General features: G+C 34.0%; 1 protein-coding gene across 1 annotated transcript in view; it reads right to left on the bottom strand.

Annotated features, from left to right (window-relative positions):
- The window catches only part of PIK3R4 (phosphoinositide-3-kinase, regulatory subunit 4), a 43,751-nt gene that overhangs the window by 2,184 nt on the left and 25,462 nt on the right, over nt 1–16,105 (bottom strand). Inside the window, exons 12-19 of the mRNA XM_051219037.1 lie at nt 15,796–16,048; nt 11,692–11,905; nt 10,332–10,401; nt 9,294–9,704; nt 6,330–6,621; nt 4,398–4,719; nt 1,728–1,981; nt 94–515 (exon numbers count right to left, since the gene is read on the bottom strand). Of these exons, the coding sequence (XP_051069672.1) occupies nt 94–515; nt 1,728–1,981; nt 4,398–4,719; nt 6,330–6,621; nt 9,294–9,704; nt 10,332–10,401; nt 11,692–11,905; nt 15,796–16,048 (2,238 nt within the window). The remainder of the gene's footprint in view (nt 1–93; nt 516–1,727; nt 1,982–4,397; nt 4,720–6,329; nt 6,622–9,293; nt 9,705–10,331; nt 10,402–11,691; nt 11,906–15,795; nt 16,049–16,105) is intronic.

Here is a 16,105-nt window from a genome sequence, read left to right on the forward strand (position 1 = left end):
AACATTCATATTCACATCAGCGTCCTGGATATAAGTTCATCTTAAATGAATGTCACTGTGTCACTGAATATAAAATGACAAAAACCAATTTACCGGTAGGTAAGTCGAGGAGGCGTCGCTTCATCAATCCCAGCCCAAACTAAAACACACGAATTTTCTGGTTTTCGGAAGTTCCAATACCGTAAACGTGCATCATTACCACCGGCCACTATAGCTGGTAAATGAGTAACTTGAGAATGGGGTTTGTTATGTTCATTAAACTGTATAACATTGTTGTTAGGAAGGCACAAAATTGATCGGACTGATCGATGTGGTAAAGAACTATCAAGAACAAGAGGTGTTTTATTTCCTGGTTGAGCCCACGTCGAAGCTAAACATCCTGTACTGCGAACTGGTGCGAAAGAACCGGGGAGCCCATAATTACAGGATGAAATAGCTGCAGATGATGACGCTGTGGCTGAGGACTCCAAGTCCCAGATTGTCACTTCATTATGATGATCGGTTGCAGCAATAATCTATTAAATAAAATTTTAGAGGTTAGATTTATAAGAAGTTACAGGTTACTGTAAATAAAGCTTTAAAATTCCAAAAAGACATCTTGTGCCTTATCCTTGATTGTCATATGAAGAGATGCAACTCCAACGTCTAGAAAATCAGTGTTTCAGTGACCAGTATTATTCTCAGCCAAGAAAATAACATTGTAGAGTACACTGCTATTTACCAATAAGGCCTCTAAAATAAGAAAGGTGTTATTCCAATCACACTTTAATTAACAATTTAGACAGTTGACATGCATTACCCATCAATGAAAGATATGCGTAAGAACCACCAGTTGTTAGAAAGGTTGGGAAAACAATAATCCTGAACGAGCGAGAAAGCATTATGACTTTCTAAATTAATTTCAGAGGTATCGTAGTATAATGACTCAATATTACCACTTAAACTAACTCAGTAGGATGTAATTCTATCTAATAGGTTCCGATCGAAGGTTTAGGATTTGGACGTAGATGTGTTGGTTAAGTTGTTACACTGAAAAAATTCTAAAACAGGTATGCATACCGACGCTCGACTGCAGTCATTACTTAGCCTGAATGCGACACTGTCTACCAAGAAGTCTCGTGGCAGTGTTCGTACCTTGAATCAGTGTCAAAATTGTTTTACATCTGAAAGCTCTGCTCTGGAACATTATTGATCATATCAGCGATAATGCCAAACAGTAATCTAAATTAGTAATAGTAAGTGGTGTTCGATAGATGCCTCTCTAGAAATAACACTACATTTCAATTTTCAGTAGTCGACCATCTCTTTAAAGATCCAATCTTCAACTTGAAGTACGTGGATCATATAGTTCTGCTTGATGGAGAAATCTGACAAAATTCAGTCTTATAAATGCTCCGAATTATATTTCAAAAAACACTTGGGATAAGTTCTTACTGCTCAAAATTTATGAAAAATATCTTGTTGGAGATATTTTCACCTAAGGACACCGTCATATCACAAAAAAACATGATAACTTTATAGTTTGTCCCAAAATCAGAACCCTGTAACTTTATCTTAATGTAGATGTTTCTCTAAAGCAAATTTAGGCAGTGCAATACAAATATAACATGACATCATCCGTGCACAGACCTTGTATAGTACGATAATGGTCAAATAGTTTTTAGTTTTTATCATGTATCATATTTCATCCATAATGCAGGATATATAAAATGAAATTAACAACTTACCAACGTTTGTCCTACTTGATATGACTTTTCGGATGACTGAGGGAGATTTTGACCAGCATACTTTTTATCCAGTTCAAACCGAGAATGAGTTTCAGCTATTTGTAAATCTAAAATACCTATACCTGGTTGGTATGGATGTTCTGTATACGCTATCTGACGTTTATATCTTAAATCCCAACATATAAGATGCCCACGACTGGTTCCTGTAACAAGCCATGTATGAAAACTATGTACTACCATCGAAAGTATTAAACCTAAATAAGAGTTGAAAAATATTTGTTAATTAATATATCAAAAAATCACAATTTTCAACTTACGAAAGCATGATAATATATTCCCATTAACGTTAAGCAATTAATATCGACTGATAGTTTCTACTTCGATATTACCAGAACTTTCTGTTTCATTCGCTTAAATTTCTAATCCTATTTGCTAACCAAGTACAAAGGATTTGTAATTATTTCTGAGTCATACCCATAGTGTAAGAGCTGGTGAATTGTAGACTGGAAAGTAGGTAAATCAGAATAAGAACAGATGACTCAGTGGTTCAAAGTCAAACTATGGCTCTACCACCAAACTCATCCAAGTGTACTAGTTGGAAAATTTTTCTTTTGAAGTTAGAAAACTGAACGTACTTTTACAGAGTTTATAGATTTTCACAAAGGTGGTGAAGAACGGGGTTCGAACCCAAAGGCCGAAATTTCGAGTAATTCTGCCTTATCATGGTGACAGGAAGGCAAGTTAAAACAGACTAACTAAATGAAGTTTACATCTCACATTCACTAAGCATTTCCTATGTTATACAGTATGGTGAAAATAAAGCTTGACAGAAAAAACAATTGACTACATACTTCGTTGATCCTGGATATATATATCTGTTTAATTTCGTACACATTGAATGACTTATTACGTTTACGCAATGCAAAGTCGAAATTCCGATTAAAAATGCTATTAGAGAAATCATAATTCGGGCAATCGTTTAATCAGATAAACCAATCTATAAGACAAGCACACGCAGATAGGATTGGTGACAGTCAAACTCTATTTAATCAAGAGTAATTTTAACACAAAGTAAATAATGTGTAAAATACAGATAAATAATGAGATAAACAAATACAAGTATACAAATAGAGATGTAGACAGATGATCAAATGTCTGAGCTAATATAAGGTAATCAATCGATGAAGTTTTAATGACCTATTTATTTAACATGCCTTTCTTTTAGTTAGTAAGTGTATATAAATCGATGAGGCCCGTTACAAGCTTATCCTCATGTACTACAATGCAATATAGGAAACGAATAAGATACGTCAACCAATATGAGAGATGAATTCAGAATAAACGTGTGATAATCCAGCATATTACCATAACTCAAATGAATTGTTTTGATGTCAGTGCGTTCTCTGAGCCAGCGTAGTTTAATTGTAAATGTTTATTGCTTTATCTAGACATCATCAGTATAATCCTCGAGATGTATTTATACTGACTAGAAAGCTCATTTTAATTGGAACAGATACTTAAAAAAATATATTCACGATAAGAAGTTAAATGCTGAATTTATCATTGAGCCTATACCCTAAAGCTTACATCACGGGTAAAATCTTAACTCTAATTAAATAAAATTTGTGCCATATGATATTACTAATGATCATTTTATAGGATAAGTAGTGTAAAATTTAATTCATTTCAATGAAATTTATCAGAAAAAAATCCATTTCCGTAATCAAGTACAAATACGTTTGATCCAACTAGCCTGAATTAAACAGTGTCAGTCTAATATGAAGAAACTAATAATTAGATTAGAAACTGTAACCTAATGACTAATAGTTAGATATGTAAACGACTCTACTGAGCAAAAGAAATTAAACATGTTTCTTATATAGTCTTAATAGATGGGAAATGATATTATCTAGGGAATAAATTGAAACAGTGCAAAGCTGAATAAACTCCGCCTGGAGTCCCTCCGGGGGCTACTGCCGGTCCCAAGCCCGGATAAAGGAGGAGGGTTGGGCATGGGGTTATCGTCACAATTGATTGATCACTGGGTGGTGATCAATCTCATGCTTGTCTAGTCATTATTAGTGCATATCGAATGCTATCGATCATGTTGCAATGTGGCCACCAGTCTAGGTGACTCGACACTGCGGGCACTATGTAATGAGATTAGATGGTGGTTGGAGGTAGTCAACAGGAAACCCTGGACCCGGGTTTCGTGCTACTTGGCTCTCGTCAGCAAGGTGTACCTGTAATCTTGAGGGAACTGGTGCTCCCTGGCGGATTCGATCTCGTGTCACCCAGCTTCACAGTCAGAGACGTTACCACTGAGCTATCCGAGCCGTGACTAACCTCCTGTAGGACTGAGATGTAATCACAATTGATTGATCACCACCCAGTTCCCTCAAGATTACAGGTACACCTTGCTGACGAGTGCCAAGTAGCACGAAACCCGGGTCCAGGGTTTCCTGTTGACTACCTCCAACCACCATCTAATGGGGTTATCGTCCCCATCCCGTAGAAAACTAACTCGCTAAAAAGACGCTGACCAGAAAGTAAGTAAGTAAGTGAAGCTAAATAGTTTAAATCGATGTTGTTTTAATTATTTATCAATGTTTTCACTGAATTTTATAGCTTTTAAAAAATATATTATTCACATTACAGTTTATTTCTTACCATGACTTCTGTCTTGTTTTAAAATCCATATGGGTGAACTAGAATTTGGCACACGTAAATCACGTGCAACAATTTGATTACTAGTTGTAGCATAAGCAATTGAATTAGTATCACTTCCACCGATCATAACTTGATTTACTAAATTGTACTGAGAAGGAAAATGACAACATGTTGATGTTTTTAAACATACAGCGCGACCAGAATTATTTATCTTTAATTGACTTAGACCATTAGATTGCCCAGTAGCTACATCAATTTGTTGTAACCATTTTCCATCAAGTATGGTAACTAAACAAGATCCATTCGATGTCCATACAAGACTCTATAAAATAAAATAATTTATTTTCTATGAAATCCAGTGCAGAGAAGCACCTTTAAAGAAACTAATTGTATTCAAAACATATCATATTGCAATTTGAATGTTTGAAATTTTTAATCCTTTTTACGATGAATATTTTCGTAGACGTTTTTTTTGTTACTTAAAACAGTTTAAGTACATTGCATTTAAATACGTTAAATGTTATGCATAAATGATGGTACAAGAAAATGAAATTTCACTGAGCACATTTCAAGAAAGGAATGAATGCTGATAATACTTTTAAAACTATTCATGTACTACTAAGCATGTTCATCTCTGTTGACATTGTATCTAAAAATCCCCCGAATGCCCTGGTAACTGCAAAGATACTAAACAGTCTCTACAGCAAGATTTGGGACGATGAATAAGTACCAACAGACTGGAAGGAAGGACTTCTGATCAACATACTAAAGAAAGGCTATCTCAGCAACTGTGATAACTACAGGAGCATCACTCTTCTCTCAATACCAGGAAAAGTCTTCAACAAGGTATTATTAAACAGAATGAAGGACTCCGTGGATCCCCAACTTCGAGACCGACAGGCTGGATTCCGTAAGGATCGATCGTGTACAGATCAAATCGCGACACTACGGATCATTGTGCAACAATCATTTGAATGGAATTCATCTTTCTACATCAACTTCATGGACGCCCCCGAATGCCTTGATACAGCCGAGAGTGAGAAGAGTCATCTCTCCCTCTCGAAACGCTCTCACATGGCCACGCGTATATAGCCTCTGCCAGGGAAGTCCTACTCACTGCCGTCTCGTGGCCGGGGTGTTGTTTACGAAATAAAGAGGGCGAAAAGCGAATGTCCGGCGCTTTAACCGGGTTGGTGGACATGGAGAGTCCATCTAGGGAAGTTGGACAACCCCGATTCCAAACCAATGGTCACATGGGCTCCAGTATCCTAAAGGAACAAATGGCGTATCAACCAATCGTTGGTCACCGGCTACCATGGGACTGCATCTCCTAACGTTGCTCCATTGCCTTGTGGGGCCGAAGGCTTGGCCACCTACTTCGATTTGGGCACCCCGGTAGTATCCCAGCTCACATAAAACTGAATGATAACTACTTTATATGGGGCACATATATCTTTTGGTGCTCCTTCGCACAAATCTTCATTTGTTTAAATAAATAAACATATAAGATCGTAACGTATTAACCTGCTCGTAAGACCCTCAAACATTGTATGAATCTCGAACTATGAACAAATCGAAAAATGACAAAAATGATTAGAATTTAACTTTGAGGTTAGTTTTGGTATAAAAATCAGAAGTTGTTAGTATGGCTTACATGTAGCCAAGAAACAAATAAGAAAAATCACAAAATACGTTATAACTTAATGATAAGTACGTAAATTTTATGGAATTCATAGTTTACTTCACGTACTAACTTTGAATAAACAATCACTGAACAGATATTGGGTATTATGGAAATTCGCAGCAACGCACATCTACAACCTACCTCGCTAGGAGTTAAATTTATGACCCTCATCAAGGTTCTATAATTATAATGAAATAATCGATTTAGCGGAGTTTTGTTGCTTTTATCATTTCGTTACTCATACTTACTCGACATATTTTAATAGATGAATCAGTTGAGTCCTGTCCACTACAATTAAATGTCCAAGATGATCGTGTAGGTAAACAATAAGCTAACCCAAGTTCTGGATTTTTTGAACTAGATGATTTTTGGACTAGTTCAGATGTTGCACTGTTAACACGACTAGAATGATTACCGGTAGTTGACTGGTCTAAATAACCATCAGATTCAGTAGGCCAGAATCCACAATTCCATAGTTTCACCAAACCATCCCCACTGGAACATGATGCAAATAGTCGACCGGAACTATGAGTTGCTAAACTGTAAAAGTAGGAAAAAGATTAAGGATGGGAATTTCTGTTCAGTTATATCAAGAAGTTAATAGCGATTAGAATGATAGGGATTGTAATTGTAGATCATACTATACGTAAGCAATAGATGAAGTGTCTAAAAATTGGGTGGTACATGACAGTTTTCTCGTTTGATTCTGAAACTTTTCAACACTACAAACCAATATGAAATCACGTAATTGAACTAGTGATTCCCAACACATCGAACTTTCGATTATTTAGACCGAATTTCAATGCCTAACATCTATAAAGTAGGATAGTTTAGTGAGTAAAAAGGGTAAACGTATAGTAAAGTAAGTTATTCTCTTATCCTAGAGTAATCAATTACTCAAGAAAAGCATAATGTCTCATTAGAAGGTGAAAGAGATTAGTAAATAAAGCTTTAAGAATTAACACAACACAACTTATAACATAAATTGCGTTTCAGATGAAGTGCAAGTGTAAACAGACGGTTGCTAGTAAGCGAGTAAAAACTGGAGCTAGATAATCAACTTGCCTCAACGACCATATTGAAACATCATCGGCATATTTCAACCAATATGACACTGATTACTACTCAGTAGCTGATTATTGTAAACATTAAGGTCCTACAACATGTCAGTCAAAACGCGAATGCGTCAATGTTCAAATTTCCAACTGTTTCACCGAATGACGAAAATTGAGATCTCTGAGGAAGCATGAGTTCCCTGAAAATTACAAAAATGTCTTGCCGACAAGTGCTAACCAGCACAAAACCTAAGTCTAGGGACCCCCCTCAACTTATTAATCTAACGCGAAACGTGCTTTAAAAATCGTAGGATATAGAAGTGTGAAATAGCTGGATGTTTGAGAGTATAGGTGGCATAGAAAACAATATAAATTATCAAGAAACCACATTAAGCTGACAGTAGTTAAGTAGGAGAAAGAGGTACAGAGAATAAAAAAGGTTATTTACTGAAACAAAGACTACTACAAATTACAGTGCCTATAAAATGAAAGATAAGGATTATTGTTTCATTGTAGAACTCTTAACACTAAAGTTATTTATTTGAGTTACTCAAACACTAAGAACTATTGCTGTAAATAGGATCAATATCAGATGGGTTTTGTGGATATTATAGTAATTTCAATGGTTAAGATCATGAGGATCAGCATATCAATTAACTATTATTATTGATCCACGTTTTTAAATGAGGTACATTATAACAGCTTGAAGTAATCCGATTCAGACAAAATTATGAGCGATAATGTAAATTAAAACAAAACTGTGATATAGACCAACATATGAGTGAATGACTGAATTTACACCTCAGAACAAGAACTACATGAAAACAACATGGAGGTATTTACTATGATTTACATACATTTATACATTTATAGTTAAGTGCTGAACTGCTTGATAAAAGCGAGAGTTTAATTGAATAAGTGACTTAACATTGGTACTGTTGTCTATTTGTTCACTTGATTTGTCTAGGATGGATAAACAAACTATAGTTCTTGGAACAAATTAGCAGATAAGACTTCGAACTGAATGATTCTAAAAACATATCTACGAGTTTATATGCCATTTTTTCATTTAGGATCAATAAATGGAAGTATACTAGTGGTTTATAATCAAAATTTTTGATTCCCATAGGTGAAATCATATTAACCACCTTCGTTTAAACGTCGAATTAGGCTTGTCTACAGACAAATGGACTCACTGAAAGAAGAATGAAGGGAGTCGGTTTACAATATACTATGGCAAATGTGTATTAAGGGCCTGCTTTACAATAATAAATAATAAGCAATAAGACGTTCTTGACATAATTATGTTTGGGTAGATATGTTTTGGTTAGGATTGAGCGAATAATGAGAAATGTGAAAGTTATCTAACAGGAGATCAATAACGATACGTTTAATGTGTATTTGTTAAACAGTCAATTTATGTTATTCCTATAGTGTTATTATCGTACACTTCAATGTAGCTCATTAATCACTACCATATCATTCACTTTCATTAATGACAGTAAGTTAAATAGAAACTTGTGACTCAGATTTACACCATAAAAGTATATATGATGTAGAAATATTAAGATTTATTATTCATCGCTCGTCAAAGCCTTGTATTTTATGTATACAAACAAGTGAGTTTTCAAGTCTGAATAATATACGATGCTTTGATGGCTTTCCTGGTGTTCTAATCGACAAACTGAAAACATATCAGAATTATGAGTAGGAAATGAAGTGCTAGCACGTATGGTATCTGTGTTAAGGGACTCAGTGTTAGTGATATTAGGTGAAAGTGATAATACTACGATAGACGTGCTTTTTGGAGACTCTGGGTGACATGACTCAGAATCTGTCACAATGGCCTAGGTGTATACACTCTTTGTCTTCCTTTAAACTATGAGATTAATATCGTTTCATATCTTTCTTTCTGCCTTATATCTTTACATAAAATCTTTCTTTTACATATTACACCATTGAGTTAACTGCTCTTATGAATCCGCTGTTCGTCCTGCTGTGCAAATGAGGTATGGCAACTTGGACTGATGCATCTATATGCCTGGTCCTACGTTGTAACTGACTGACTTGTTTTAAAATGCACCAGGAGTTCATATTTTAAATAGATAAGTGTTGCTTCTTATTTAAGACAACTGAGGGCAATCTCGTTGTAATTACCTGATCATTCCCGCACGATGCTCTTGTAGATTTGCTAACATAATACCTTGAGGACGTGATTCTGGCCAAATAGGCATTTCACTTTGTACTTCAAACATATTTTTCGGAGTTGATCGAATACCAAACAATGGATTAATCATTTCAGCAAACGATGATGATAATACTTCACCATGTACTAGTGTACCGATTGTGCCCATTTTTGTTAAATTTGTATTTGATGTATTTGTCGATGCATATGAAGAATTATCCCCACCAGTGTTAAGTAATGTTGACGGTGGAGATAAGATTAAACTACGCCCAATAATAATTTTCTTCCCAGAATCAAAGGAATCACGGTGTAATGAAAGACGACCAGAAAGTAAACGTTCCCGTAAGAGATTTGCATAACGTTTCAGTGGTGAACTTAATAGCCTAAAACATGAAAGTAAGAAAGGAAATGACGTTAAATAAAGGAAATATGGTTAAACTGTAGTTATAGAAAACATAGTGTTTAAAGCAAAGGGAACTGGGTCCGAGCCTTGGTGCAAACATCAGCACTGAGGTGTAAGTGCATATATCCGAAGGGTTCCAAATAAGAAAAACGAGTGACTTGAATTCCACTTCCAGTAGCCATGAAGATCTGCTTAAAAGTGCATAATAAGCCAATCCATTCAGGACACATAACAACCAGAAAACTGATCAATTGTAGTCCATAACATCAAGAACGTCAATATTCGAATCCTTACAACCGAAATTTGTAGTAAATTAAGCATTAATAAACATTAATTATTGCTTTGACATTTAGTGTGAAAATTCACTCAGTGTACTCAGAAACGATGACAAGTGATGAAGTCATCAGACGTTAAGCTTTGGGGTATGTAAAGTACTGTTTGTATTTTGCATAAAACGACGTGGACGATGATATGTACTTATGAGGGTTACTCAGATCTGATATCAAGCCTGTCTGTCACGGAGAATATAAACCAAAATCAATCTAAAAATAAAGACTAACAATGTAAAGCTTCGAAATGACAAAAAAGACAGGAAAAACTTAATTACCATTGTAAATGAGAAGGATCTTCTAGAAAATCTTTGGGATTAGTACACTGAGTATTTGTAGGTTGTGAACCTAAAATATAAAAAAGGAAATTGTAAAGCACAACTATTACAAACATACATTCATAATGATAATAAAATAGAAAGTAGACTTATCGGACCCCGATTGTCCTTCTGTAAAATTGATGTTTAGCAAAAATCACTCACTAAGTAATATAACCAATGCCATGCTGTCTAGACCACCTCAGTGGTAATCGAATTCTGCCGGTCAGTTTGAAATATAGCCATTAAGCTAAATGATTCGACTTTGCAGTACATTTCGTTTAATGTTAAGTAGTTACAGTCAATTGATATGCATCTATGGATCAAAGCTTTGAGTTAGTTGACACTCATCACTGAGGCTTACTTAAAGTAAAGAGAAAACTAACATTTTTCTGGAAATTCGGGCCAAGTGATCACATATCATACCAAGGACTGAAAAAATACCAAAATATAGTATTTTTCGGATTTTTGAGTAGCGATAAACCCCCGGTTCCAAAAACAAACAAACAGAACGACTGCCAATCATAACTAGACTAGTAGTAAACTCCCACAAAATTAGTGTAATTTACAAATTTACATATTCTCCTTAACGTATGATATTGTACAAAACAATAAATTCAACGATTAAACAAGAAATCAAACACTATATAGAACAAAGTGATAGCTATCTTTGCATATGTTCAGACAAACATCAAGGTATGTCTTATTGTCATCTTAATGTATGTGGACAACCATTACAGAAAGAGGTCTCAGATATTAGATACGGGTTAATTAATATATTATGGAATCAAATAAACTCCAACAATTAATATATAAAGAACGTGATGAACGACTATAATATTGAAGATGAAAGCTAGTCCAAATATATGCCAACAGTGACGATGGAATTAACAAGTAACGATTGATCAGAAACCTGAACATTGAAATACCAGACAATTAAGCAGAATTCTGACAGTTCAATATTTTTCCCTTGTGCTAACGATCTGAACTAACATTACACAGTATAAATCATACAACAAAATCATTCTTTTGCAGATATTCAATAGATAAAGAAACCAATTCAACATAACTGATGTTTATCGTAATCCACCAATCTAGCACGTAACGATTTGATATTTAAAGCACTGGTTAGTTAGTTCTAAACTCAATAAGAGCAATGATATATGAAAACATAGATATATATTATTTGTGGATTGCAAGTAGAACGCAGTGCACATTTGGATATTAATGGTATAATCATATAAAGTATTCAGTTCACGTAAACCAGTGACGAAATTAAAATTTTATTTATTTATAATACTTAAGACCTAGAGACACTTACTTAGAAACATTTTATCACGGTCTTCAATGGGGTAAACTTGGTATTTTGGAAAAATATGATTAAGTTTCGGATTAGATGAATGAAAAGCATTATGAGGACGACCGTTTTGGTATAAGTTTACAATATAACTGGATAAATTTACCAACTGAGATTCCATTAATTCCGTTAAACCCAGCGATTTGAGTTTTAAAATTAATGAATCAATGAACTCATCCTGAAGAAAAAAACAAAGAGATAAGACAGAAAAAAATAATCGAACTAACGCTGATAATGACTAAGAGAGAGATTTATTCAAACCTCATTATGCTTATAAATAATGTAACTGTTGATTTATTAATCATTGAGGCCTTGAAACTAGATACAATTTATAGCTTGGTGAACAAAATCCAATACGGTCCTTTGAGTTATAGTAAATTATCTATTGATTAAATAATAGAAATGTTATTAAACCATAAACTGGAACCAGGAACTCGTTAAACACCTGATAATTTATCAAACAGTTCGCCAGTTTTGTTATGTAGGGACTAATGACGAAGTTAGACAATTCAAAGCAGGAGGCCCTGAACTTTATTAGTTGATCTGTGCCATCAAGGTGCGTTTTCATGGTTGAAGGAATTGATGTATCCCTTTAGCATTTTAACACATGCCATATAATGTCAAAACCAGAGACATTACTACTGCTAACTATCTCAAACCACTTAAAATGAAAACAGCACACCCAGTCTCGAATCTTTCAAATTAGAAGGTATACTGCAACTAAATTGACAGAACTCCAACAGGACTAGAAACAAGATAAAAATAACGTTTGTTATTACTCAATGAGTGATTAGTATTGCTACCGATGAAATTTGATTTATCAGAATAATGTCGAGTAAAATAGGAGTGAGGGTGTGATTTTAGAATTAATAACACTCGAATATATATATATATATTCGCAAATTGTTTTTTCGGGATGAAATCCAAATTATGACCGCAGAAATGAATGTTAGACATCTAAGTTCCACGTAGTTGAGTAAGTATAAGTTAATTTATATGAAGTATTATCGACTGATATATACAAACTGAATCTTATTTCTTTCCAAGTTAATAATTACCATAAAATCGATAAACGAGAATTGAAGTAATCATTAACACAACAGGACACTTTACAAATGAGTCGAAAAGATTACATTAATAATTGTTAACAGATGAATAAAGTACGGATAAGTAGTTTGTTAATTATAATGTAGGCAGAGACGGAAAAAAACCCACGACATCCACAAAAATTGAAAGTGATGAAGAACAGACTATCCATCAGGAAACGCTGTGGTGTGTGCTCCTCATGTCGACTGATATAAGTAGTATGTATCACCAATCGAAAGTCAAATGTCTGGCGGCAGACGGTTAAGAAGATCGATAAGAAGAGAACGAGAACAGAGAATGATTGGTGTGGAAACGAAGGAACAATCAAGTTTGAGACAATCGATCTACATTTTGCAAATGAAATATTTGCTATATGGTTCTCAGATTTTACTAAGATATTCTGTAATTTTGTGTTCAAATACATTTGGTTGTCCCTACTGATGTTCTCGTTCGCTACAACGTAGCAAATCTAATCTATAAAACAATCATTATTTTAGTTCACTCTAGAAGGTAACTACTGAATTCAAAGCTGAAAGTTTGACATAAAGCCATTATTATCTTTGGGATTTTGAAAGATGACATGAGAAAAACTTATCAGGAGGAAAGAAACACTCAAATATAGAATTGATCAAATCGAAAGAACTACAGTTTATAGGTTCAGAATCCAAATAAAACGAAACTTAGCTTCTGATAACAAGATTTTGTACTTGAGATATAAAGGTTATAGAGAGAAAAAAAAGGAAATATGAAACGTGAGCAGCTACAGTTTGGTAAAGTCGGACTGTATATTTTTAATGAATGCTTATCAAACATATGTTTTATGATATTCTTTTGTAGTTCTAACCATAATCTTTATTGGCATGTTGACCATTGCTTTATGATTCGGCCGTCCATAAAATTACTGCCAATTAACTAGGACTTGGTTATTCTGCTTTGGATTTAAAAAAAATCTTTTGGTCATATGCCTATTTTCATTGATTAAATGTGGTATGTTGTGGTCTGATATTTTACCTTTATAGTCACATGAATTACGAGCCTAAATAATAAAGGTATAAGTGACCACTTATCTGAATAATTGTGCTATTATTAGAGATAGAGGAATGTGGGTATTTTTGTGAGTGAACTATCCATCACATGACAATCATAATAGTAGAGTATGTGAATTTTATATTAGCTATGTAGGAGGCGAGATCACAATACAAACAATTCATGTTATGTAAATCACCGATATTATGTGATCTCATAAACAATGCTATGAAAAGACTATATATATCACAACAAACACAACAATAAATATTGATTCAGAAATGTACTATGTTTTCCAAATAACCAGGTAAGTTCTGTTGTTCGGACTGCATCACCACCATATGGAAGTAGATGCTGATGACGTTGACCAAAAACAACAGCGAAAGATATACAATTAGACCCTTTGACTTAGAACATAATATCACCGAAAAAATTCATCAACTATTGATACATTTAAAACTGATAAGAGCTTAAAAACATAATGAATATGGTTAATGACGACCTTGAGTTAACAGAACAGAGTTAAGACAACGCCTCACGTATTTTGTGCGAAGTTTAAAATGCAGCGATAACGTGTATGTTATTATTGTCCGAGCGAAAATTGTGAAAATTTGGTCCTTAAAATCCTTGAAGTCAATGATAATAACTGTTATGCAACTGGGAAATGAATTTTAGATCGAGATTAAGCTGAAGTACATAACATACTAGCTTCTAAGGCACTTTGTGTGCTAAAGTACTTTATGGGTGTGTCTGGTGAAGCTAGATAATGTTCTGGCGTTCTTACTCTTACTCTAAATCTCAAGTTGATAAGCAAGAAGGTGGTAAGATATTGTCCTATAGTTTATGTCAGTTCGTATTGAAAACACTGACCTCAATTCGTAAATCTAAATCAAAACTTCAGTTCGATTCCTAATACCAAAACATACCGTTTTTGAATTATAACTGACGTCAGTTGGTGTCGGAAACTCTATAAGATGATAACTCTAACTCACAACAGTAACCCGACTCCTAATATATATGTATATATGTAAACTTGCACCTTTTTTCTTTACTAGAAAAGACAATCTGACTTGTGAAAATTAATTATTATGATCAAAGTTGTTACTCCACTAATATTGCATTCCTTTATATTGCTATTTGTAGAACTAGGTAGTGCTTCTTGATGGGTTGGGTGCAGGAACATCCAGCTGACGAGCCCCAAATAGGACGAAACGCGAACCTTGGATTTCAGTGCTAGACACTAAACATCATTGTTTACTAATGTTAAACGTTGTGCAATAAGAATTGTAAAAATAATTAAATTGACTAAGTGAAATGAGTAAAGCTTAAAAAATATCAGCCAAGATTGAGGAAAAGGAATTTATAATTGTGATCATAAAATAAAATATTAATCAATCATAGTTAAAATAATTAGTTCATTTGGTAAATTTCGATAATGCAATGAGATAAAGATTATCGGAATTTGATGGAATTATCATCGTAGAAAGCTCAACATAGACCAGTATCACATTGAATTGTCGTGAAAATCTTATTACATTGTCTGTAGTTGTACGTTATATATTGATGTATTTCTTTGCTAATTGAACATACCTTATTTCACATTAATCTTCTTACTACTAAAAGGTATAATAACTTAAGTATAGTACAATTTTTGAACGATTCTGTAATGTTGCATCCATCTATTAATAAGTCACATAAACACAATGAGTAGAATTTTTTACTACTATCTATCAGACCCTTGATGAATATCAATTCAGTTTGTTCAGTACAATTTATTGCTACAGTCATTGTGCAAAATTATCAACGTAATCACTTAATCCACATGAAATTTCGATGTTAATGTATTTACATTAAATGAAAACATGATTTATAATAAAATAAATAGCAAAAGAAATTCACAAAAAAACAAATGCAGAAACTTAAGCAACCTCCTCACAAGAAAAAAAGAATGCTTACATTAGGCGAAGTATAACAAGGTGTTTCACCACTTCGTGTTACAGCACGTGACGATTTTCTTTCTTGAAATAATTTCAATATCTGATTTAGTCTGTCTAAACGGGACAACTGAGAATCTTTGGATGTTAATTGTTGCATAGAATTAGATGAATATGACATAAATACTAAAGCTTCTAGAACAGTTCGACTAATTGGTGGATGTAAACTATGCAAAAGGACCGCATCATTTGTAAAACAAAAGTTTACAGGTCGTCTAAATTCAATTCCAAAGAATAACACACAAAAAAATAAGTAAGTATATTGTATGCAC

This window comes from Schistosoma haematobium, chromosome 3, assembly GCF_000699445.3.
Source record: "Schistosoma haematobium chromosome 3, whole genome shotgun sequence".
Lineage (NCBI taxonomy): Eukaryota > Metazoa > Platyhelminthes > Trematoda > Strigeidida > Schistosomatidae > Schistosoma > Schistosoma haematobium.